Source organism: Astatotilapia calliptera, chromosome 14, assembly GCF_964374335.1.
Source record: "Astatotilapia calliptera chromosome 14, fAstCal68.1, whole genome shotgun sequence".
Taxonomy (NCBI): Eukaryota; Metazoa; Chordata; class Actinopteri; order Cichliformes; family Cichlidae; genus Astatotilapia; species Astatotilapia calliptera.
This window is the reverse complement of record NC_137435.1, coordinates 5,757,947-5,784,921: the sequence shown is the minus strand read 5'-3', so window position 1 is coordinate 5,784,921 and position 26,975 is coordinate 5,757,947. Positions and strand designations below refer to the sequence as shown.

The 26,975-nt window shown below is 40.1% G+C and overlaps 2 protein-coding genes across 4 annotated transcripts in view; both read left to right on the top strand.

Moving 5' to 3' along the window:
• Positions 1-376: 376 nt before the first annotated feature.
• Positions 377-4,265, top strand: LOC113035762 (tubulin alpha chain-like). The gene is made up of 4 exons (XM_026191453.2): positions 377-711; positions 2,614-2,836; positions 2,916-3,064; positions 3,148-4,265. Exons 1-4 carry the CDS (start codon positions 709-711, stop codon positions 4,123-4,125), a joined length of 1,353 nt encoding a protein of 450 aa, XP_026047238.1. The 5' UTR covers positions 377-708; the 3' UTR covers positions 4,126-4,265.
• A 1,839-nt stretch (positions 4,266-6,104) lies between these two features.
• Positions 6,105-26,975, top strand: part of eml2 (EMAP like 2) — a 31,911-nt gene continuing 11,040 nt past the window's right edge. Inside the window, exons 1-4 of one of the 3 annotated variants that reach the window (XM_026191450.2) lie at positions 6,105-6,381; positions 17,449-17,676; positions 18,146-18,263; positions 18,676-18,777. In XM_026191450.2, the coding sequence (XP_026047235.1) occupies positions 6,309-6,381; positions 17,449-17,676; positions 18,146-18,263; positions 18,676-18,777 (521 nt within the window). In that variant the 5' untranslated portion in view covers positions 6,105-6,308. Of the gene's footprint in view, positions 6,382-11,746; positions 11,769-17,448; positions 17,677-18,145; positions 18,264-18,675; positions 18,778-21,729; positions 21,862-26,975 lie in introns of those variants that run through there. The other 2 variants (XM_026191451.2, XM_026191452.2) reach the window with 2 other exon arrangements.

The window sequence follows — 26,975 nt, the reverse complement described above, 5'->3', positions numbered from 1 at the left end:
ACTGTGTTTTTATGAAGAAAATAAATACGTATAAAAAGAGAAAGAAAACAAAAACACATCAATTTATACAAAGGGATTGCTTGGTGGGATACACCTTTGTATTTTTGCATAGAACAATAGTCTTGATCGATTTCTTTTCGCAGTGTGACCTGTTTGGCTGTTTCATCTTTTCACGTATGTAATTGAAGGCAGAGCTATGAAGACACAGAAAGAAACACATTTTTAAATTCAGTTTTATTGTACTAATACTGTATTAAAATTTTAATTACTTGGTTGTACTCAAATTGTTAAAAGTTATACATGAGTTACATTTATCATCCAAACCGCCAGGAGGCGATACGTAAAATGATTCTAGAAATGCGGTCCGAGGAAGTCAGGGCGAATCTAAGGGTCTAGAAATTAGGGAGCCATTAAAGATATTTGTACGTTTAAAATTTACATTTTTTATTATATAATTAATAGAAGACGCATTTTGCTTTATTTTGGATTAATCTAGTGATTAGTTTTTTTGTTTTTGGATAAAATTAAGCATATTGTAATCCGCGCACCTCCTAATTTATAAGAAATGGTTCGGTCCCCTCCGCAAGCCAGGCGCGAAAGCGCTGTCTGCGTCATTATTTCCTCTTAGATCGGCTCCTAACGGTTGGTTTGGAGGATTTGTTGTCGAGTTTTTCTTCCTATTCTTTACTCTAAGGACCAACGAACAAAATGGTAAGACATTTAAAAACCTCTGCTAAATGTTGGCAGTTGGTTATTGATGATATGTCGGTGCGCAATTTTTAATCTGCTGTTCTAAGGAACGAGGGAGGAAGCGTTGCCTTAAACCGAAAAGTAAAAACGGGAACATGGAAGGCAGTATACGGAACTACGTTTTACTCTTTGATAATCAGACAGGTCGCATAATTTTAGGTATCAGTAAGATTGGAGGGTATAACTGTGATTTGGGGCGTGGGGAGATGACTTTGCGCATTTTTGGTGGTTGTGACAACCCATTCCTCCCCGCTTTCCGTTCGGCCTTTTGTGCACCGGAGAGGTGTGGTTTATATCCAGTCAGTGACAACATCTGGCCCAGCGTCCCACTGGACTGTAAAAGCTCTTAGTGATTGATTGATTGATTGATTGGTAATTTATTTCAACATGTGAACAATATACAAGTACATTTAGAAAAGAAATGAGAGAAAAAAAATATACTATACAAATTACATACAAAAAAACATTCTGATTAATTTACATGTTGAAAGGGAGTGGGAAGAAGTATACACTTATTTAATCCCACCCCTGTCCCATAAATTATCAGTGAATATTTAGTCAGCTTCCTTACTGATATAATTTGTAATAAAAATAGTGAACAGATTTCTGATATACTATATACTATAATATCACATCATGAATTTTTTGTTTGTTTGTTTTTAAATAGAGACATTCACTTAATTTAAATATTTTCCTTTTCTTTATAGATCGAGAAGATCATATTTTTATAACTCTTTTTGAACAGTTTTATGTTTGGACATTGCTTTAATTCCATATTCAGTTTGTTCCATAGTTTCACTCCGTGAACAGAAACACAAAAGCCTTTTCTTGTAGTACGTACCTTCATTGTTTTGAAGTTACAAAAACCCCTTAAATTATAACTTCCTTCTTTCAAAAAAAACATACTCTGAATATTACCTGGCAGTTCTTTATTTTTTGCTTTGAATAGAATTTGTGCTGTTTGAAATTTCACTATATCATCAATTTTCAATATTTCAGACTGCAAAAATAGTGAGTTTGTATGTTCCCTATAACCTGCATTGTGGATGATTCGAATTGCTTTCTTTTGAAGAGTAAAAAGTGAATGTAATGTGGTTTTATAGTTATTGCCCCAGACCTCTGCACAATAGCTTAAGTATGGTGAAACCAGTGAACAGTAGAGAATATGAAGTGATGTTCTGTCGAATACCTGTTTTGCCTTGTTTAGTACTGCAATGCTTCGTGATACTTTGGAATGAATATATCTTACGTGAGCTCTCCAGTTAAGTTTTTCATCTATTATTACCCCCAGAAATTTATTTTCACTGACTCTTTCAATATCAACACCATTTATTTGAATCTTTGCATTTGTATTTAAACTACTATTTCCAAATAACATAAGTTTAGATTTATTCAAATTTAATGATAATTTGTTTTTATCAAGCCAGAACTTCACTTTACTTATTTCATTAGTCATATCCTCCAATAAATTCTGCATATCATCACCAGAGCAAAAAATGTTTGTATCGTCAGCAAAGAGAACCATTTTTAATACTTTGGACACTTTACAGATGTCGTTAATGTACAAGTTGAAGAATTTTGGACCCAAAACTGACCCTTGGGGTACACCACAAGCAATGTCCATACATAAGGAGCAACCACCATTTATTTTCACAAACTGCTTTCTGTGCTCAGTTGTTGGGTAGCTATCTTCTCTAAGACACCTTTTGAATTAACTTGCTCTTTAGTTTAGGTTTTAGGTTTTTGACCTGGATAAATGGTGAACAGGTCGGGAGGGGGAAAAAGTGATAAGGTTTTTGGTACCCATATCATCTGTAGTGAAAAAAGTGTGAACATCTAAGTGACCTGTCTTTCTTCCCACAGCGTGAATGCATCTCCATCCACGTTGGACAGGCTGGTGTCCAGATTGGGAATGCCTGCTGGGAGCTTTACTGCTTGGAACATGGCATTCAGCCAGACGGTCAAATGCCCAGTGACAAGACCATTGGCGGAGGAGATGATTCCTTCAACACATTTTTCAGTGAGACTGGAGCTGGAAAGCATGTCCCTAGAGCTGTTTTTGTGGACCTTGAACCCACTGTGATCGGTAAGCGTTGTTACCATTGGCTAAATGTAGCAGTGCAGTATGTGAGTCAGTTTAAATAACTGTCTGTCTGTTTCCTTAGATGAGGTGCGGACTGGGACGTATCGCCAGCTGTTCCACCCTGAGCAGTTGATCACTGGCAAGGAGGATGCAGCTAACAATTATGCCCGTGGACACTATACCATTGGAAAAGAGATCATTGATCTTGTTCTGGACAGGGTTCGCAAACTGGTGGGTAAATTCAGAGCCATTATCGGCAAAGTAAACTAGATAACTGTATCGCATGAACTTTGTCTTTCCCTCTCCATCCTCAGGCTGACCAGTGCACTGGTCTTCAGGGCTTCCTGGTGTTCCACAGCTTTGGCGGTGGGACCGGCTCTGGTTTCACCTCCCTGCTGATGGAGCGCCTTTCTGTAGACTACGGCAAGAAGTCAAAGCTGGAGTTTTCCATCTACCCAGCTCCCCAAGTGTCCACTGCTGTGGTTGAGCCCTACAACGCCATCCTGACCACCCACACCACCCTAGAGCACTCTGACTGTGCCTTCATGGTAGATAACGAGGCAATCTATGACATCTGCCGTAGGAACCTCGATATCGAGCGTCCTTCCTACACCAACCTGAACAGGTTGATCAGCCAGATTGTGTCCTCCATCACTGCTTCGCTCCGCTTTGATGGCGCCCTCAATGTTGATCTGACAGAGTTCCAGACCAACTTGGTGCCCTACCCTCGTATCCATTTCCCCCTGGCCACCTACGCCCCCGTCATCTCTGCAGAGAAAGCTTATCACGAGCAGTTAACTGTATCAGAAATCACAAACTCTTGCTTCGAGCCAGCCAATCAGATGGTGAAATGTGACCCTCGCCACGGCAAGTACATGGCCTGCTGCCTTTTGTACCGTGGCGATGTGGTGCCCAAAGATGTCAACGCTGCCATTGCTGCCATTAAAACCAAGCGCACCATCCAGTTCGTGGACTGGTGCCCCACCGGTTTCAAGGTCGGCATCAACTACCAGCCACCCACTGTGGTTCCTGGTGGAGACCTGGCCAAGGTCCAGAGGGCTGTGTGTATGCTGAGCAACACCACCGCCATCGCTGAGGCTTGGGCACGACTTGACCACAAGTTTGACTTGATGTACGCCAAGCGTGCATTTGTTCACTGGTATGTGGGTGAGGGAATGGAGGAGGGTGAGTTTTCTGAGGCTAGAGAGGACATGGCAGCTCTAGAGAAGGATTATGAAGAGGTTGGAGTTGACTCTGTTGATGGGGAGGGAGATGAGGAAGGTGAGGAGTAGGTTCATTGCAATAAAATCATCAAAGTTATGCAAGTTCACTCAGAAGCACTGTTACATTGGTCTACCAAATCTTGTTACACATTCCTGTGGAGGAGAGTGCATATTTTTCATCTGTGAATAAATGCGTATGAAAATTAAAATGCATTGTTTTTATTTGACATAAGAGTGTAACATGGAGACATGACGACTTCATTTTGTAGTTTTATTCCTTCAACGTCATCAGTTTTTTCTTCCAGGTGCTGCTGATCTTTAACAACGAGTACATGAGCGATTAAAAATCAAACTTGATATCTACTTGACTAGCGATTGAGATGAATCATTTTCATAATTTCTACATCTACTCAAGAGCTCCAAAGTGTTTTACAGGTTTGCTTTACAATATAAAGAACAGAGGTATTTATTGTCTGAAAAGCTGAACTCTTAACGAGAGTGTTACAATGGAAGGTGGCTTCTGATTGTAGATTGTATGACTAAAATAAGATCTGAAGGTCAGGATCAGCCCACAGACCATCTCAATATGACTTCTGATGTCATTTAAAGGAAAACTGGAAACAAACCCTCCTGAGAGGGAAAAAAAATGGATAGCCTTGGAGCTTGAGATTAAATCAATTTAATAAAGTTGTACTGCCACTGACTCATTTCAACAGACTAAACTGTGTGCAAATAAATTATCAGTGACAAACTGAAACACCTTTATTTATGTAGCACTAACCAACCATAAGAAAGATTTAAAAGTATTAGATCAAAGTTGTCAGTAACAGACACAAGACAAGTCAGCTTCTCTGACATGCTGATCATTTCTTCGTGCTCTATCAAATTGAATCTAGTTTCATTTAATTATGCATTTGAGGTCTGGTGATGAAATTCAGTCACATACAGTCTGCATTTTAAACCAATCATATTTATTCAAAATGTGTCCTTTAGCTAACTGAAATGTGTTTTGCTTTGTTAGCAATAAAAACATTAATACAGTTTTTGAAAGCATTCTTTCTTTTCAATATTTGTCCCAAAGCATCTACCTAATAATAATAATAATCAACATCATCATCATAGGGCAATTTATTAAATTATGATTTTATTACTTACTCTTAAAAAAAAACCCCAAGGTATTCATTCGTAAGTCGAAATGTTAATAATCGTAACTAAAAGCAGGTACTGCCAGCCGAACATGTTCAGAGGCTGCAGCGGAAGAGGTTCAACCTCCAGTTCTGTCTCAACGGTTTCTGGCATCGTGTGCCAGGTGCAGCTCACCGTTTCTCCGTCAATTATTCAGGAACGCAACGCCTCCCTGCGATCACCTTTCCCGTCTCACAAACACAAACCTGTTTCATTTAGTTCGGTGTTTTCTACACTCTACAAACTGTATAGCTTTCCTGCCGCCAATGATCGCTACCCGGACCACAGCTGCCGGAGAGGCTGTTGCTATAGGAACAGCGGCACACAAGGCAGACAGACAGACAGGAAGATGTCAATTAGATTATTGCCGGAAGAAACATGGTTCTCCCTTCAAAATAAAAGCGGGTCCCATCGCAAAGGAGACCCAAAACTAAGGAAAAACAAAAGAAAGTAAATAAATAAATAAAAGTAATGTAAAAAAGATAACAAAAAATAAATAAAAATGTCCCCAGAAATATGAATTTAAAACATTACAGATAATTACCTTTTTATTTACTTAAAAGAAGAAAAGTCAGATTAAACTGCTTATATCCTGCTGACCAGTAGAATTGAATGTCTTTTAAGTTACATAGTGTTTCAAAATAACTTCACTACAGAGTCTTTGTCATTTGTATAAATTAAGGTGACTATATATATATATATATAAAATTTGAATCTGTATTGTTTTGATATTGTATTAAAATCTACATTTAATCTAGTCCAAAATTGACATCACAATCCCATAAGTCTTCCAAATCATATTAAGTGGCTAAGAAGCATTGTTGAATATTACTTTGAAAGCAGGCAGAGGAAGTGCAGTTTGTCCCACAGGTTGCACTTGACGGTGACAGTAAGGCTGGAGCGGGAATAGCCGGAGAGCCGAGGCAGGTAAAAGTGTGTATGTGTGTGTTTGTATGATGAGACAGAAAGGGGTAACGGCGTGAAGAAGAGAGGGAGAGAGGTGAAAGGAGGACAAAGCAGACGAGTGAGAGTTGGAAAAACAGAAGAGATAACAAAAGGAGGAAAGGATGTCGGAGCGGGTAGCGTCGTGTGGGAGCCTGTATGACAGCACCAACCTGCTGCTACAGTACTGCAACAACGGTGAGCTGCCTCTCATTCCTCTCCATCACACACAACAGGGGGAAAATAAAAAACCACCGCCGTCCAGACAGCTGCACAGCTCTCCAATTTCATTCAGAAAAATCGAGAAAACAAACAAACATGTTTTTGCATTCTTCTAGAGGACGTTTTAAAATATATTTCAAAAATATCAGAAGAGATGTTGAAAATATTTAGTGTCTTCTGATTTTGCTTACGTGGTTTGTGTTTGTGTAATGAGCTTTGTATGATTTTACTCTTTTATCATATTAGATTACTGCTGGCTCTTACACACACACACACACACACGCACACACACTATGTGTATATGCGTGTATATATAATGTACATAGCTGTCAACGTACAGTTTTTTAGTTGCAACAATAAAAACAGATGAACACATTTTAAGTGAACTGCGTTTGAAGGCACAAAGGTTTCGATAATTTTAATCTGTTTATTTATTTATTTTATTTATTACAATTTAGATATGGCTTATATTCATTTCAAAAGTTCCCAGCTGTTTGACACTTTCAGGATCTCTTTCTGACAGCGTTGTGTTTTTAATAGTTAGAGAGTAAAATTTATTGAGTTAACATCACTAAGTCATTTAAATGAGTGAAGAACCACACTTTAGGGCTACAAACCGCTGTTAGAAATACAATTGACCTGTTGCCTTTAGCACTAAAGTGGTGGAGGGATTGTGGTTGCCATCATGAATAGGAACTTTGTCTTGTTCGCAATATCAGCAGCTTAATTTTTTACACTCATGGCCATTTGACAGTTTCCTTACCCCCCGCCTCGTCTGCCTGTGTCGGTCACATCCTGGTTAACAAATATGATGCAAATGCTCGCCTGATGCTGCTAGAATAGATCGTATCTGTGGTCACGCTGGAGGATTGTGACAGGCGTACGAGGTGGTGATGAGTTTCTAAGGCTGTTTTAGACAAATTGTCTCTGTGGAGAGATTCATGTGGAGATGCGAATACCATCAGTGGAGCAGTTTAAGGCGTTTGAACTGTTGTTATCTTAGGGAAGTATCTGTGGATTGCATTAACCCTGCAGTCAACTAAACTTCACAGACAGCCATATTGAGAAGCAGGTGGGGAGACAGTGAGGGGTCGTGAGAGTCTGATCAGAGCTGTGATGTGTGTTATCCAAGAAGGAGCATGTGCCAATCAAAGCATTTGGTGGAGGCGGTGGTCCAAAGCCTCCTGCAGCTTCCTGGATCATAACGATTTCAGTTAAACTGTAAGACAAATGCACAGCCTCGGCTCGTTGATCTTCACAGTAGCTGAGCTCAAATTAAAACAAAAAGAGGAAAATTTTGCTTGTAAGTTACAGTGGAGGCTTGTTGAGTGACAGCTGGTCCTGCAGCTGAGGGTCAACTGCTTTATTTGGACCACTTTGGACGCATAATGACTGGCTTTTTGGCTTCTTCACTTTAAATGTTAAAACAAAAATAGTACTTTGATTTAAATCAGCAGTTAATAATATGAATACATTGCTGTTTTTTTATATGTAGGTTATTGTCATCTGATAAAACTGACAAGTTTCCTTTTTGGACTATTTATTTGAAGGACAAGTGGGTACGTTAATGAGGTGTCACAGTGTGCCATGAAGGCTGTAGGTTCTCATCCAATTAAATGCAGGCAGATTTCGTACATTATGGTTGCTGTATTATTTTCAGACTGTATTTTTTTTACCTGCTATTCACCACAGCATTTTCATGCACGGACATGCCATGGGGTTGTTTTTAGCTGGTTTGGATTGTGACTTTGAGTGGGGACTCTACTGCTAAAATTATTGAAAGCAAAAACAGAAGTAATTTGCACCCTCCTTGGTCAACAGGGTGAAGCACAGTATTTAATCTGTGTCTGGATACTGCAGTCAGACAATAAACAGTGTTTAGTTTTAAACTAGGTGCTGAAATATGCCTGTGTGAAGTGTGAATCAGTCATAAGAATAACATGAAGGTGTCTTATTGCAGGTAGCAGGCTGCAGGTAGACAGGAATGAGCTAAGTGGAGAACAGAGTGTGTTATAATTCTGTTAGTAGACTCTGTTAGCAACAGGAAGCTCTAGAGAGTTTAACTTAGCCAAAATGTGTAATCTTTTATGTGTCTATTGAAGCACCCTGTTTCGTTCCCTTTCCTTTGACCTGTCTGTCAATCTTCTTGTATCTGCCATCTGTCCTCTCACTGCTGTAACCAGAGATCCTCCATCTTCATCCGATCTGTTGTCATGTCCTGGTCAACGCTTGAGCCAAATGCAGTTTGGATTCTCCAGTGTTTAAAAAATTTTCTAGTCAAATTAAACACATAGTCTCTTTGAACATGTTGAACGTCTGGCTCCAATAAAGCTGGATGTTCTATTTGTAGGGCAGTATAATGAGTTAGTTTAGCATTTCCAGTACTGACAGGTTTTATAGCTTTTATCTAAATGATGCTGTTGAGGTAAATACAACACATCAGGCTTCTTTATACATTCTGTCTCAGTCCTCAGAGCTTTTACTCTTGAGCTCATTTCAGAATTGCACAGTTGTCCTTTGAATCGAATATACTTGTTCATATTGTGACACTTTAGCACAGAGACATATGAGGACACACTGTACAGGCATTAAGTGATTCTCAGCTATTAAAGTCTGCACACAGACGTCGTTAATGGCCTCACAATAAATTTCAGTGTGCCTCACTTCTCTCCGTGCTGTTGTTTTAGAGTCGACAGGAGGTTTACGCTACTAACTAGCAATTTAGTTTGTTTTGTTATTTGGGTTCCGGTTTTAATAATAGTTTGCATTTCATATGCAAATTTAATTTGGTCATCAGTGGGGAATGAAAAAGATTTTTAACTAAATCTCATATCTCACTATTTTATCTGAAGAAACAAGACTCTAAATGGGCCATTTCCCTTTGCACATCCATATTTTATGATTCATCTTTGTTGCAGTGGTGTATTTAACAACATGCACCTGTTACAAGGTGACAAGGTGATTAGCAACACAGGGGCACCACAGGGGACTGTCCTCTCCCCCTTCCTCTTCACCCTCTACACCACAGACTTCAGCCACTGCACAGAGACCTGCCATCTTCAGAAGTTTTCTGATGACTCTGCGGTGGTTGGATGCATCAGCAGGGATGATGAGACAGAGTACCGGGCTGTGATCGACTCCTTTGTCACGTGGTGTGAGCAGAATCATCTGCAGCTCAACGTGGCAAAGACCAAGGAACTGATCGTGGACTTCAGGAAGACCAGGAAACACTTGACCCCTGTTTCAATCCAGGGGGTCAGTGTTGACATTGTGGAGGACTATAAATACCTTGGAGTACACATTGACAATAAACTGGACTGGGCTAAAAACACCACAGCACTTTACAGGAAGGGCCAGAGTCGTCTCTATTTTTTGAGGCGACTGAGGTCCTTCAACATCTGCCAGAAAATGCTGAGGATTTTCTATGAGTCTGTGGTGGCCAGTGCGATCCTCTATGCTGTTGCATGCTGGGGGAGCAGGCTGAGGGTCGCAGATGCCAACAGACTTAATAAACTGATCCGTAAGGCCAGCAATGTTGTGGGGATGGAGCTGGACTCCCTCAAGGTGGTGTCGGAGAGGCGGATGCTGTCCAAGATAAAGACAATGTTGGATAACACCTCCCACCCACTCCATGACATGTTGGTCAGTCACAGGAGCACGTTCAGTGAGAGACTGAGATTACCGAAAAGCACCACTGAACGACACAGGAAATCATTCCTGCCTGTGGCCATCTCCCTGTACAACGCATCCACTTAACACACTGTTTGCTGCTACAGCTACACATGTTTCTTTTCCAACTATTTATTTATAAGTGACTTATGTATGTATGTATGTATATATATGTATATATTGTACTATTCTTAGTTAGCGTATTGTCTGTCTTGTCTTAATGTTGGTTTAAAATGGAGCACTGTAACAAAAAATAATTTCCCCCAGGGATCAATAAAGTATTCTGATTCTGATTCTGATTCTGATTATCTCTACGAAAGTACGCACATGAGTGCATGAATCCATACTGACATCTGGACCACGTTTACAGTGCAAAGTGATGCTGTGCAACCTGCAGAGTGCCACTTTACCAGTGCAGAGTACAGTCTGTTCCTCCAGCTGAAGACTGAAATGACTAGCGGCTGAAGCAATGTTTGAGCGTTACAGCGACAAACCCGTCAATCGTGGCATACTGTATGCTGCACAGCTGCCATTTGCAAACTCTGTTTAGTGGCAATAAAAAGAAAAAAGCGTCACGCACCAGTCTGCTGAAAAATTCCTTTCTTCATGGTATGCTGAGGTTTCAATTCAAATGGCAAGTGTTTAAAATGTAAGATTTACTGTATTATTTATTTAAATGTTGGTATAGGGTGAGGAAAACACTTCACAAACACATATTTTATGTTGTGAAATGAGGTTTCTTCTTGTTGAAGGTTCTTCCTCCCAGTTTTCACCAGGTGCTGCTCATTGGGGATCATGCAAGGAGTGGAGTTCTCTATAATATTGTGGGGTGTTGGCATTATAATCTATCGTCCCTTAAGCAGGCTGCAACAGCATACAGTGCAGCACAGAAGATTAAGCTGTGTCACACTTTAGCTACATAGACTGGAAATCCATCTGTTATCATTGGTTTTGACCTTTTCCTGTCTGTAGAACATCACAGACTCATCTTTTAAAGCACCAAAATCGGCCATACTCTTGTTACCAGTTTGAAACATTTCCAGATGAGTGCATGTAGATCTTGAATGAGAATATACTGCATGGTAACTGGACAGTTTTTACATTTTTACCTGCAAGGACACAGACTACAGTGGTGGCATTTATTCTCATGTGGTGTGTATCCTTTATGTGGGTGTGTGAGTGCATGTCATTGATCCTGGACGTCGCAGCATCTCTTCCTGGTGGTGCCTGGCTGTGCTGATGCTGATGCTGGTGCAGTGTGTTTGTGTGGCCCTAAGCCAGGCTCCACCCCTTCTGCCTCGGCTTTCTCTCTGCTTGTAGCTAATTAATGAGACAGGAGGAGGGATGTAAGGGAAGGAGTAGAAAAAAAAGAGGAGAGAGAGAGAGGCGGAGCAGGGGATGGGAGGAGGAAGAGGGAGTGGCCCAGGAAGGAGGAAGTGGAGGTGGAGGAAGGAGTGGGTCAGCAAAAGAGGATGGCAGATGATTTATTTTTGTGTGTGTGTGTGAGATAGAGAGGGAGCGAGAGGGTGAGCAAGCACCGGTCATAGATGGGAAGGGGAGGGAGTGGGAGTCCAGGAAGTCTCTAAGGAGGAAGAGTGAGGGCAAGTGGACTGACTGACTGACTGCTCTGTGGATTGAGTGACTGGTTGATTGACAGGAGGAGTGACCAGGCACTCAGTGTGGCAGTATGGCAGGTAGGCACGTCGAGCTCCACCTTCATCATCACTTCACTGCAGCATAAATATTCCAGCAGCCAACAGTCTTCTTATTGTCCTGTGCCGACCTCCCTACCTCTTTGACAGGATCACACTTACACATTCCTCTGAATTTCATCATCCACGTTTTTCTTCCATCTGTTTTTCTTTTTACTCCATTCCCTCTGATTTCTTCTTTGTTACTTTCTCTTTTCCATCCATCCTTTTCTTTTGTCTACTACCTTTTTCCATCTGTCAGCATGTTTCTGTTCCCTGATAGCAGCCATGTCTGTATTATCCTCACGTCAGCTTTGCTTAAAGTACAGTGCTGTGCTGGGATGGAGATGGAAGTTAGCTCGTATTGTGTGTGTAATGCTTACTGAATGTCAAATAGATCCGGGCTTAGGTTTATATGACAGCAAGAGAATACCACTGAGGTGTGTGTGTGTGCGTGTGTGTGATGATTCAAGGGCAAATTGAAAAGTAGCCGGTGCTGCAGCGCTCTTTAAACAGGTGTCCTGTCAGTAGATGAGATAAAATCAGCAGAGGTGAACTCTGCTGATCTCTCTTTGTTTACAGTTTCCTGTGCCACCATATGCCTCCTTGATTACTTTGTCTCATAAGTAACATTTAACAAGTCTAGTGCAAACTCTGCAACTCATCAGGCAGCAACACAAACGCACCTCAAGGGGAATAAAGTTAGATCTGTACACATCATATAGGTGCACAGTATCGACTCTTACAAATGTGTATTCTCATATTAAACGTGGACAAAGTTTCAAATAAAATCAGTGTACAGTAGGGGCAGAGGCTGTCTTGTTTGCGAGGCGCAATCAGTCAGAAAAGGTTGGGTTAAAGCAGTGGTTTCAGGCAAAGCTTAAACTGGAGGTTTACACTGTATTATGGGATAAATATGGATTATTTTAAGTTGCCAATCATGCATTTTCCAATAAAATCTGAAGCTGGAAACAAGTGTAATATGTTTCCTTTCATGACCATATGACCAAAACCAGTGGATTTTGTTTTTCATCACAATATTCACCATGTTGGTACCTTGGTTACCACTGTTCCTTAGAGCCAGAAGGTCCTGGGTTCAAATCCAGTTGACCAGTCCAGGGTGTACCCCGCCTCTCCTGTGACAGCTGGGAAGGCTCCAGCCAGAACTGGATAAATGGAAGAAAGTGGATGGATGGTCACAAAGCTGATGTTAGCAGCTTTATGACCAGTGTTAGCAGCACAGCACACAGTGCAATTATGAAAACAACAAATAAACCTACAGCAGTTTGTGTCTTTTAATATTAAATGCTTTTTACAAGTTTCGTATAAACACTTTTACGAGATGCTCGCATGAATGGCTGCCATGTATGTCAACATAATAAGGTTAGCACATTAGCATCAGATTACACGACTGAAGCTCAGCTCAATCTGTTGCCAGCTGATAAAGCTCTGACATGAAGAGGCTTGTGTGAGCGGTGCTAAAATAGCCCCTGTAAAGGAGATGAAATCCTCTGATTTAGGGACCTGAATTTAAGTTACAAATATTCACACCCTTAATATGATCCAAAATCAAACTAGGAAAGTATTTTATATTCTAAGGAGTTCATGTTGTAGCTGTCTGAGTATTGGACGATTGCAGACAAAGCCCTGTTAAGGCAAAACTGTTCATTCTAGGTTCTTTCATTTAGTCTCTGCAGCGGTCTCTCCTGCCTTCCACCTCATTCTGTTTGTCTCCTCAATTAAGTGCACTCAGTAGTTGCAGTAGTTTAGATAAACGTGATTACTGCAGTAGTCAGATAAAAATGAATCATTCTTCTCCCACCTCTTCATCCTTTCTCGGTTAGTTCAACTCGTGATCTCCTCCCACCTACATTCTGGCTTCTCCCTCTCAGCTGACAACTATTCCTAGTTTTGTGTCTCCATTTTCAGCTTGTTTTAATTATTTGTACTCATTCCTTTTAAAAAGAACAACAAACAAAAAAAACATTATTTGGGGGAAAAGTCAGCAAACATTGTAAACAGTTTCTATCGGGGCTGAGTGGCAACTCTGTACATGCAGTAATTATGTCCTGGTGACACTGAAATGACATTATTTAATTTATACAATGTGTCAATATAACTGCATTTTAAGCCAGCGGGAGAGTTTCTTGCTTCTTTCTTGTAGATGGACTTTTGTAAGTATTGTGAGTTATAGTAACTGTGATGGTTCTTTTACTTTGCCTGTTTATTTTTGAGTTGTCAAAACCAACATTTAGGTCATTATGATGACTAGCTGTGTTAAACAGGGAGACCCAAACTGCTTTTTCATTGAAGAAGAGAAACAATGATGGAGGCCTGAGACAATCTTACCTTAGATGCTGGTCTGCGTAGGTCAACTCTGCCATGCAAATCTCCCCTGAACTTCATGTTTGTATGTAAATCTGAAGCTTAATTTCCTCATGGCTTCTTCCTGTGTCATTTGACTATGAAATGTAATACAGTAAGGGTAACAGTACTGCCTGTGTCTCAGTTTACAATGCTGAGCATTGTGTTGCCTTGTGCTGAAGCAGTGTAAAGTATAAAATCCCTTTTTGAAGAGTGGCGCTCTTTTACTGCAAGTTTATAAATAAACATTTTTGCACAAATGCTGCGATCACATGATGACTTAAAAATAACACGGATCAGGGAGGAAGTTTGTGGTAGATCATCTCATTTTTTTCCATTTATGATATTTCTGGGTTATATGAACATGTCATGGTCTTTTTTCTGCATATGCATCTTTAATGCAGCCTGGTTGTTTTTGTTGTTGTTTTATGGTGATATTTGAATTATTTGTAAATAAACGATAGCTTCAGCTGTCTTTTCCACACTACTACCACTGTGTAAAGTTGGAGCAATACCTGATGTTTACAAATATTGCTTGTTTTGTTTGTGATCTCACTGTTTGTTCCAGTGAAGTAGAAAAATCTTTATTATACCTATTAACATTCATTTAAACCCTTTTCAGTCTTTCAGCAACCAGTTAATGAAACTAGATCTCAAAGATAAAAGATAATTATCATCTTACACTCACACATTGCTTTGTTGGGTACACCTCATCTATTCAGCCTGTCCATTTGACAGGCTGAAGCAGGACCTCCTTCTTTTTCCATACTTATAAGATTTTGAAAGCATTAACGTATGAATGGAAATATGTATTTTTGATCTGGAGATGGTGGCCGTGAGATCAGAATTCAGACCTCATGAACAGTTGTGATGATGTGTCCAACTGAAAACTTGTCTTTCACTTTATCAGGTTGTAATCGGATAATGTGGGTCACAGATTTAAATAATCCACACCGGGCAGTTTACCTTTGATAAGCTCGCCAGCCCACGATGATGTCATCACGGTGGGGGGAAAGATGATGTGCGATTAGGCTGAAAAGAGTTGGAGAGGACCGGAGGTAGTCAGCTTGGTGGATGTGTGTGGGTTGAGGTCAACAGGAGCTTATATGAATTCCTGTACGTGTATTTATTAGCAAAAAGTATTGCTTTAAAAAATGCATGTTTTTACTAATACATACATTTACTGAAATACTCATTTTGAAATATCACGTTTCACACTGAACCAGTTAGTCACTATACCAGGCTGTTTGTACTGTAAATGATTTGGGAAACAAAAGTGTTATACAGCATATCCAAACCAAAAAGACTGAGTAACAAATTTACAGTCATGTTGAATTCATGTTTTCATCGCTCACATCCGTGTTTGTTTCAGCCAGCAGTCGTTTTCCTCTGATTACTGCCCTCTGCAGTTGTCAGCAGTGGTTGCATAAACAAAAAAGGCACAAATGCTGCAAACAAATGCACAGACTGCACAAACATGTCGGGTCTGCCAATCAAAAGATTTTTCCACACAGCAAGCTGTGGTTGATAAAAATCCTCAGGGTACCTTTAAGTTTAAAGGATAGTCTCCAAGAACGCTGTTAAGTCACTGTCTTACAGTAATGTATTAATAAAAAGTCTGTGCCTGTGGTGGCATTTCTGGAAAAATAAATGCAGTTTAATTTACTGTCCTCATGCTGCAGCTCCACAGATAATGTAATATGTTTATCTGCGCTGAGAACTTGCCAATATTATTCATGGAAAAAATGCATCTACGAAGAGGAAACGAGGAGCTAGTTTGTTTTTCTGCTTCCAGATTTCTCTGACCTGCAGTGTGAAATCCCATTTTCTAAATGTTCTAATATATTAGAACTTAAATATTCATAATTTCCTCTTTAATACACAAAAACATAATAAAAAAGCTTAGTTTCTCTGTCTTATCCCTCTTTGTTTTTTTCCTCCCCGTCTGCATGTCCTTGATTGGTTTTCCTTCCTGCTGTTATTCTTCTTCTGTCATTTACACTCATTCTCAGTCTAAATTATTGAAAATGGTCACAATACCTTTAAGCTCTTGTCCCCACCTAGAAATTTAACACCACTGATTTACAAAGCAGCAGCCACAGCAGTGGATATCCATAACACCGAAACAGATGCTTGCTTTTAAAGAATAACCCCAAGAGTTCCCGTATATAGCTGCGGTCATTAGTTTACATGCGCTTATCATGGGTATGAATGTCATGGTAATCCTGGGCTTTTAATGATTTCTTTGAACTCTTCTTTTTCCGGCATGGAACGATTGTACGACACACATCTTTAATGACTTTGAAAATTAGGTGCACATGTTGGGATTTATTTTTGATTTTCTGTTATCCACACAGGATCAAAAGTCCACCTCCAGGCTGCGTGCACTCACTAATGAGTAGTACTGAAGGTTCTATAGTGTCCTGTAACTTACCAAGGCCTATTAATGTCTCATTAATGGTCATAATTGACTACAGTTGGTAGTTTCTCTTTGTCAGCATAAAAAAGATTTGTTTGACAGCACTCACTGAATTCACTAATCCTCTGAAAGCTGGGAAAGCCCCCCTCCCTGAGCCTGGTTCTGCCTGAGGTGTCTTCCTGTTAAAAGGGATTTTTTTCCTTCCCACTGTCTCCAAGGGCTTGCTCAAAGGTTGTCATTTGATTGTTGGTCTTTACCTTACAATATACAGTGCGTTGAGACCAATCCGCTATATAAATAAAACTTAATTGAATTGGAAATCAGTATTTTCTGAAGGTCTAACGTGAGCTTTGAAGCACCATAGACTGGGAAAGTGCTGACCAAGAAAGAAGCTCCTGCTCCAAAATTAATACTTTTAAGCTCAACTGAGTTTGTGGACTAAAAGCGGGGTCCATTAAAGAAACCAATCACTTTAAGTGAACTATAACAATTCTGCCAAGAAGATTGGTCAAATGTGCAGCCAGAATTATGCCAGCAGCTTGTTGATGGCTACCAAAGGGGTTTGGTTGAGGTGCAACTTGCTAAGGGACATTTAAGCAAATATTAGTGGGTGTTTGAAGGTATATGTATACTTTTGAACCTGTGTGGATTAGAGAAAATCCAAAATAAATTAAAAAATGTGCACCTCAAGTTCTGAAAACTCATTGTGATATTTGTTTGTTTGTTTTGTAAACATTTTTAGGTTCTTTTTTATTTAAGTTTTTTATTAAGTATTCTTTTCTCACAATCCCATATGCAGCTGCATGTGACTCCTTTATCTCTATGGTTTAACTCTTAAAATCTACATTATAACCCCTAGAATTCATTAAAACTAAAAGGTTAAACACTTAAACTCTCCAGATGACACTGTGTCGGCGAGCAGTAACATGGACATGGAGGACCGGGTGTCTCACCTGGAGCAGAGGCTGCAGTTGCAAGAGGACGAGATCCAGCTGCTGAAGGCGGCTCTGGCTGATGCCCTGCGCCGGCTCGGCTATTGTGAGGAGCAGAGCCAAGGGAAGCAACCAGCAGGCGTTCATGCTGGGAGGAGATCTCTGGCCACTACAGCTGCGGCACCACCTACCAAGGGTAGGTAACATCAGTGCTTCTGTAAAGCTGAAATATGTTGCTGCTTTTCATATTCCAAGATAAATGTCATTGCTCTCCAATCAGGTGGTTTCAGATCCCAACTATATCTGTGCTGCAGTTCTTAACTTTTACTATGTTAGTATTTAGAAATGATATAAATACCTTAAATTGACTTAATCCTGCTACTGCTAAACTATTCACAAAAAATACATGCTGATATAAAATCATACTTTCTTTTAATTTACGTTTGTCACAAGTCAGAATGGCCAGCCACCGCTAAAATGAAAGCTTTGTGTTGTCAGTTGAACAAGCTGAGCATGCAAATCACATTTGCTTATATGCCAAATATAGAAATCTTCTGTTTCCCTTGATGACATTGATCTGGAAGTGGTAAATTAAAAGTTTAACTGGGGTCTGGAACTGGGAAGCTGTACGCACTTTGTGCTCATGGTATTTTCTTTTCTTTCAGTGCGACAGCTCCTGCAGGCTCTTCCCTCCCGACCTCTGAGTAATGGCTACATTCAACAGAAACGTCTCCTTTCTTCGCCTTCATCTCCAAAGAAAGAGGTGCTACAGTCTATAAAGAGGTAGGATTAATAATAATAATAATAATAATAATAATAATAATAATAATGGATACTTTATTAAGAATGGAAAGCAAAGATGCTGAACACAACATAACAAGACTTTTCATTTTTCGTTTGCAAGGGTGTCCTATTTTTTAATCCCCTATTCACGTTAATAAAAATGGAACTGCAATTTGATGTATTCTTTAATTGACAGTTAAAGTTAATTTACTTTTATGTAAAATAGCATCATCAAGTACACTTTACTTTCTCTTGTTTGATACTTTAAGTTTAATTGAATAGGCATTAACTTAGCAATCAACTGTTGTTTTTAATCCTCTTTTAACCCAATTGTAACTTCATGTAAAAAATGGTAATGTTACAGTTTGTTCATCAAAACATCAAGAGTTCTCCCTCCTCTTCCCTTCTTCAGAAAGAGTATGTCCACAGAACGTCTCACCCTGGTGAGGAGAGAGATGGGGGCGGAGAGTCGGAGTCGAACAACATCCTCCAGCAGCTCCTCTGGTGGCAAAAGGTAACAGCCTTTATCTGAGAGCTGGTGTGAAAACATAGACGTTTAATGCAAAATCTATGGACAACTCTTAATGTTTGGGACACTAAAGTACTGACCACAGAGTAAACCCTGTTGTTTGTCAGATAATGCAATAAAAGTGCTCCAAAAGGCAACAACACACAAATATTTTAGAGCGAGTCAAAGTGGTGAAGCTGAAATCCAGCAGAGAGCCAAAAGCCTTCCTGCTTCCCACAGGTTTATCAAAAATATCCCTAATAATGCATAACTTAAAGCCTTAATGCTTACATGGGTGAGTTATAAGAAATGTTCTACCTCTACATTTGTCCTTTAGGGGAAATCTACCAAAATAATGCTGCACATGTTCTGCTCATACATGCCACCCCTTCAGATTTTTCCGGGGGAATCCCGAATTTCAGTGCCCCTCCCGAAAATCTCCCGGAGCCACCATTCTCCCGAATTTCTCCTGTTTTTCCACCTGGACAACAAAATTGAAAAACCATATCACAGCCAATTCCAGTTTCCAACAATGGCGGCAGCTACTTAGTTTTATTACTCTTTCTGGATCGCAAAATAAACTTTTAGCACATTTTGAGGAGGAAATGTAGCAGTGTGAACTTCAAATATCTGAGCCGGCGAGAACAGCAAACTCCCGGCACATCGTTTTCAAACCCCCGCGGTCTTTCGCTACTCAGGTTAAACATGATATATAAATCACTTAGATAACCTAAAAATGATATTGTTTGACTTTTTTCAAGGTTTTATTTGTTCCTCAGTAAAACGGTTTGGCTGAGATTAAAGTTATTACATTAGATTAAATACAACTTTATTAATCCCTCGGGGGGGGGGGTTCCTCCAGGGGTTTTCGCACAGCTGAATAAACGTCAAACAGAAAACAGAAGTGTGAGATGGTCCCAAATTTGCGCCAGCGTCCGGTTATATCTGGATAGCAAGGAGCAGACGGCAGAGTTTCACTCCACCGAGAGAGCCCGTGACGTAATTCTGAAGGCTAGACCGTCACAGTCACTCACTTCCGGCCTACCTGGCTTTTAGAGGACCTGGCCCACTTAAGCCACGGAGGGGTCCTCACGTGGATGCAGCCTCTGAATTTGGAAAGCCCCGGCTGGGGACAGTAATAACGGTGACATTTAACTTTAAATAAATAGTGTTAAATAAATAAATACTGTAGAATGCCAGTTTTTTTTGTATATGTATAACCTACACGCCCCTTTTTGAATGCCTCCATAATTCTGAGGTCTTAAGATTGGCAAGTATGGTTCTGCTGTGAGGCTGAGCCTTGCAGTGGAAAAACAGTCATTATAAGTCATTAGGTTTGGGCGTTACAGCATGGGAGTCTGTCTCAAGTGGTCATTTTAGGGATTGCAGTTTTCACCACATCCAAGCAGGCTTCATTTTTCATCCCTGGAGATTGCTGCTCGACTGTGTTGCCATGACAACCAGTCTGAAAACTTTTTTTCTAACAAACTGTGGGTCAGAAGGACTGTGATGAAGTTCAGTGGGTTAGTCGTAATGAGCTGTCTTATCGCTGCACTGTCTTCTGTCTGTAGGCAGACTCAAGTGGCAGTAATTGAACCAGTCTGGCAGTCTGTCCCAGTCAGATGCTGGAAAAACGATGAAGAACGAGTAAAATAATAAGCAACCTGACCCTTTACAACGTATGTGGAGATACTCTCCTCCATTGTCATCCCGGAAAAATGCAAAAAAATTGTTATTATAAAGAAAGCAGTGTCAGTGTAAATTTAAGTCCTAATATAGTATCTAGAGAAGATCATAGTATTTTAGGTATAACAGTAGGTTCAGTGTCGTTGGCGTTCCTCCGGACAGGCTGGAGGAGGCCATGGAGCTTCTCTGCTTAGGCTGCTGCCCCCGCGACCCGGCTCCTGATAGGCGGAAGAAGATGGATGGATAAATGGATGGATTTTTCATCATACATCAGTTCAGTCTTTGGTTTTACTCGTGTTGTTTTAAATCATCCTCTCAGAGGTGTTGATACCATCTAAAACTGGGAAACAATAAAAATGTTGCTCTTTAATAGGATTATTTTTTTTGACAAGGGCATAGTTACATTTTTGAAAAGGCAATTTAAAAGAGAGAGCACAATTTTGGGGGGAATTTCAAGGCACCGGTGTTTGTTTGTTGATTTTTTTATGTATAATGGCCACATACAAACTACTTTAATCTTAGGTGGGTCAGACCAATGAAACTCTGCTTCCTGTCGGCTCAAGGAAGTTTTTTACACATTTAATCGCTGCGATATCTTAATATAAGAAAAAGAAGATGCATTTCAGCAGTGCGTGTCAGTTTTTTTACATGATAAAGAAATGCTGCTGTGGTAAATTAAAGAAATCTGTCAGCAGAACTCTCTGGTTCAAATTGGAAGAAACTGTAAAAGTAAAGTAAAACTTTACTTCACTGACTGTCCTTAATTGGAATTTTACTGCTGTGTAACCATGGTTTAAAAAAACCCCCACAAAACAAAACAAAAACAAAAACCCAGAAATGTCTAAATAAACATTTTCCAAAGCATCCAGTGGACTCGATTATAGTCTTTGGCGGCCTGATTCTGATCCTTATCTCTACTCTGCTCTGCTCTACTCTGCTCTACTCTACTCTACTCTACTCTACTCTACTCTGCTGTCTCCTTTACTCCTTTCATTCAAGTATCATGTTTAACAGTTCTTGGTAAAAGGGAGGTGTGGTAGTTGTGCAGAAAGGGGCGTGCCTGTACAGTAAGGAAGTGGATTCTGATTGGATGATATGACCTGATTTCTCTCCTCTCCTCTACTGTCTCCTTTACTCCTTTCATTCTGCTGATGTATCATGTTTCTAACAGTTCTTGGTAAAAGGGAGGCGTGGTAGTTGTGCAGAAAGGGGTGTGCCTGGACAATAAGGAAGTGCATTCTGATTGGATAATATGACCTTTCAGGCTGAGCTAAAAGTTTGCAGAGTGAAGGAGGAAGTCCGTGTGTTGGTGTGGCTTTGGACAGGAGAAGAATCGCTCTGACTGCTCACCAGTGTTGACGTTTAGTGTAACGGAAACCTTGCAGACATGAAGAAATCACCCAGGTAATTTGCTGCTTTACAATGAGTAGTCAATGATTGACTAGAATTGAGTAGAAGCAGACTTTAAGCAGAGATGGTATATTTGGGAATCATTTGAAAGGCAAAGACATGCTAATTACGACCTAAGTTGTTTGCATGTCATAAAGGAAACTGTGTAGCTTTAAACCTTGGATGGCTGGTTGGTATCTCCATTATGGAAAATGAATACACAGCTTTTATAAAGAGAGGTACTTGTTTTTGTTACAACTAGTCCCTCAGCTGCAGTTTAAATGAAAAGAAAATTAAATACAGTTTTTATTGGTAGGTAAATGCATTCAGGCTTTACCCTCTGAAATGCTTGGTTGTTTTCACTCCAAACAAAGTCAGCAGTCAGTGCTTAGGTTCGAAGACATTCAGGGGAAGTGGTGCTGCTTTTTGAAACCGTTGTCACGCAAACCATTAGATGCAGTCGGGTTCTCTGTCTGCAGGGCTGTGGGGAGGGGCAGCTGCATGGTTACATGAATAAAACAACACAGCTTGATGAGTTCATCGACCATGAGCCTAATGGCAAGGGGCAGGTCTTATGAAAAAATGCTAAACTGTGTGATACTTTGAATTTTAAATGTTTGGTTCAAACAAATATGAATAAGGTGAGTTACAAATGCTTATTTATTTAGCTAACATTCACATAACAACCGCATTCAAAGTAAAAACCATCTATCTGGCTGTTGTGAAAATATTTATTTTCCTGAAGTGTATTTCTTTATTACAAACTCATTACATTATGCAAATGCTAAACCATTTTAGGCGTAAGCTGCTGTTTTGGCTGCTAATGAACATTTCTGCCTGGTTATGAAACGCACACAGACAGATGGGACTCAGTGAATGTGATGTGACATCGGACCAGTCGCTCTGTACTCAGCAGATCTGTCGGCTAACTCATTATTCTGTTAAACCTGACTGACTCTGACAGCAGATCAGACAGAGCTCCTGCTTTACTGGACACCCTGAACTTCAACAAGAATATTACACATGTTCAGGTTTTACAAAGTACCCGTCATCATCTGCTCTACTTTAATTTGCTACTGAGCTTGGTGCACTTTTATATACTAATTAATTTTCAAGTTTTCCAAATTAATTCATTGATTTCCGAAACAAGTTAAAAGTAGCTAATTGAGCATCAATTCAAAATGCTACTAAGACTTTTGTTTTGTAATCCTCTGTAGCATTATGACCAGAGATGGGAAGCTGTGGGACTGATGTTACCATTATCAATTCTGCACAGCTTGCAGAAACATTGATAACATTGATTGAACATCCTGCTCTACATGCAGCAAACATACTGAGCATGTGTCTGATTGGAGAGGACTATTTTGCACCACATTGAACCAGTTTAACATCAATGTGTCTGTCTTTATTTTCATATAATAAGTCATTTCAAAGTTAGGGTAGCACGAGTATTGTACAGGGTTTGCATACACTACGGAAAAGGAAAAGATTCATATCACGTTCAGTCTGTCATCTCCTTTTTGTGTTTGTATCACTTGGATCTAGAATGCATTACATGGAAAAACTGTGCCTTCCTTCTTGCTTTTTGAGGTTTATAATTTTACAGGAAATCTGAAGTTGGTTAGATGAAACTCTAATGATTGTTAGAATCAGAATAAAGCATAACATTGGATTAAAAATGCAGATTTTTCTTATTTTTCTTCCTCCCCTTTTGCTATCTGGACACTGTCTGATGCCTCATAAGTGTCAGAGTTGATTAGTTTATGACTAAAACAAAATACACTAATGTATTTTGCGCACAAGTGAAAATATGAAGAAAGTCAACTATGTTCATGTCTATTGTTATAGCTGCTGCAGTACTTAAGTCCTAATTGAGCAGGAAATGGATGCATGCACTCTTGACCGCTCCCACCACTCCCACCACAGTTCAGGGGGATGAGTCCCATTACTCGGACCACAACATCTTCTGCCTCCCTGTGTGCATCACTCTAATCTCCCAGATGGATGGAACTAGTACTTAAGAGTTCCTATAAGAAAGAGAGAAGGTGTCTCTTGTAAACAGCAAAAAATGATAACCAAACAAATGCTCTTTGCAAGTTTGATCTGCAGGAGTAAAAATATCCGTTTATTATTTCAAACCACTAAGTTTAGGATAAAATATCCTGATTTTGTTGCTTGCAAAAAGTGGTTAAAGTTCAATATATTCAAAGTGACAAGTGGCCCAGCACAAAAATGTCGGTCCTTTTAATCTTTCTGCAGATGCACCGGTGCTCATTAGTGCCCTCTGGTTCTTACAAGAACCCTTTGTGTTTTCAGAGAGCCCACAGAAAAGGCCAACTACACCCTCGGTGCTGCATGTTAATGAGAGGTCTGTTTGTGCGTTCCCTCTGCCTGGAAACCCGGTGACTAGTGACGGCCGCTGCCGTTGGGTTGTAGAGGCAGAGTTATGAGCCCTGTCCGGCTGCCAGTTGCGCAGCATGGACCGCCATAATTACAGGTTCTGGATCAATTGTGTTCTGTTATTGGCCAGAGCCATGCCACGCCTCATCTTCCTGGCAGACCACACTTACACATGCACACAAACAGAAACACATGCTCGCAGTTCAAGGAACAAACAGGGCTTTATGTGGTTGCTTTAAAGAGCCGAAACCCCTCCTGGTCGCCTCTAACTGCCCAGAGACACAACAGACGCCACACAGGCCCTCGGATGACTCGTCTGTTTGCTCTGCTGTCCTTTAATCTTCTTCAAACACACACGCAGGCTCTCATCTCATTTTCCTGTTTTCTTTTTGCATAGGTCCCTTGTTCACATTGTAACGAACCTATAAAAGAAATCTCAAATCATTGTTTCAGTTGACCCGTAAGCTTAGAGAGCTATTGATATGTCTCAATACTGTCAAGATTTTATTTAGTAAACTCCCCATTAAACAAATATCAGGATACACACGGCACAGCCTGGGGTCTTTTCATGTTTGTATGCCGCAGTCTTTCCCACTCACTCAGTTTCTTTATGTGTTACTTTCATAATGCAGCCTTGGTAAAGCTTCTTTTTGTCAACTAGTCTGGTTTTTTTGTTTTTTTTTGTTTTTTTTTTAACCGACCCACCAGGTATGGAGGTTTCATGCTTTCAGGTTTTCCCTCTGTGGTGTTAACAATTCTTTTGAAAGCCTTCAGGGAGTTTCCTCATATTTGACATAAATGTTCAAAGAGGTAGTGATTAGAATATGTGGCAAAATGTCTCCTCACAAAACGCATATCACCAGGAACCAAAAGATAGCTTGTGTCCAAAATCATTCACCTAATGTGGAACTACTGGAAAAATGAAAAAGGTTGAAAAAGACACATTCCAGGTTTTTGTTTGTTTGTTTTTCTTAGTCATACTCCTCCTACAGATCCATGCATAACAGATCAAGGCTGGATAACTTAATAAGTACAGCAAATAAATGGATATTGTATTGAAATTATTAGTGAGTACTCAGGGTTTCAGACCAGCCATGTGTGGTTGGTGATGATCTTCAGTGCCTGCTTATTACGTTCTTCCCTTATGAGCCTGAACAGATATTGGATTTAAACCTAAATCTAAACTAACTTTGCTATAGTAAGATGTTGATTCTAGTTTGAGTGGTTTATCTTTGTTTATCTGTGAACCTGAGACAAATGTTCTGTGTCACTGCAGTTTTCCTCATAGTACTCTTCTGTATTATATGACTTGCTCTGTGGTTGTACAATAAATCTACATGAGAAGAAGTGTGTTCGCTGCTGTTATTTGTTTGCCTGTGTTTCCATAGAAATACTCAGAAAAGTCAAGCACGTCTTTCTTGATTCGCTTGTTGCTTTGCGAGGACCAAACATCCATTTCCCTCTTATCGTATCAAGCCTTACCTTTATTGCTGTTGCCATGGTGACATCCAGCTGTCAGCCGAGGCAGCGCTTCAACATCCCGATTGGTTGATAGCATCCAGACAGGTTAGGTTGAGTTCTCAGCATGCGCTGAAATGCTTGGCAGGCAGTTCTGATTGGGTGACAGCAGATTCAGGGACATCTGCAGCTCTCGCTGATGTGGCAGGTTTTGATTGGCAGGTCTAATCACGGATCCTGGCAGAGTGGCTGACTCGCCGGTTGTCATTTTTACTTGTAAATGCATTTAGCTTGTCTGTGTGGCATCTTTTAATTCTGACCACTGCGATGCTTCTCTGTCACACTGTTTCACATCTGCCGTGTGTTTAACTGATAGGCGCTGACACTGTCTGCGAATACAAGTGGACTTCTGTTTGCTTTGTGTCTGCTGACTCGTCTTTACAAACCTGTTTACACAGCAGAACTAGCAAGTTGGAAAGTTTTAGGCATCAAAGATAATGTTAAAGAAATGTGTATCAACTTGCCCGGCCCGGGGCAAATACAAGCTACTTTGTTGTTTGCTTTATTTGTTTCGCCAAGTTGAGGATAAAAGAAATTCATCAAATTTTTATCAAACCAGCCTTTCAGTATCAGGTCTTCTGGTCCTCTGTGTATCCAGGCCTGTTACTTACTATTCCCAGGTGATAGTTTATATTCATATTCTAGGAATATAAGAAATGAACCTTTAAATCCTAATCAAACCTTTAAGACCAGTCGCTGTGTTTGATAACTGTGAACCACAACAAAGCCGCACGATTTATACCCCAATTCCTGTTTTGTTTTATGTTTTTTCTATGAATGTTCAAAGAAAATTAATCTGTTAGATATTCTTTGATATGTTTTTTGACACGGCATGAGTTTGACCAGACTACTGGTCAAAGCCATCCATCCTATGAATGACCTACCCGCAGAAATCTCTACAGCACCACTATTTCTTTTCTCAGGTGAAGACGTTATTTACATTAAAGTGTGCCATACTGCATCGTAGCTATAATCGTATGCACCAGATCTGATCTTTCCAGTTCCTGCCTCAACTGTCAGCTGGTTGTTGACATGTCTGGGCTGATTGAAAGCTCCTCAGGCCTCTGCTTATAGTCCTTGCCATCAGTGGTGCAGTTTCTAAAATAATCTAAGGAGTGTAAATAATCACTTTTCTCAAAGGTCATACTGGAAATGTTGCGTGTCAGGTATGACTCGTTTTGTTAAAAATATGCTTTTCACTTTGCACATTT

Bases quoted from the DNA above. Each gene is read 5' to 3' on its own strand.
- LOC113035762 (XM_026191453.2), top strand. The intron at 2,837-2,915 runs GTAAGCGTTGTT...CTGTTTCCTTAG, and splicing joins CCTTGAACCCACTGTGATCG to ATGAGGTGCGGACTGGGACG. The intron at 3,065-3,147 runs GTGGGTAAATTC...CTCCATCCTCAG, and splicing joins TGGACAGGGTTCGCAAACTG to GCTGACCAGTGCACTGGTCT.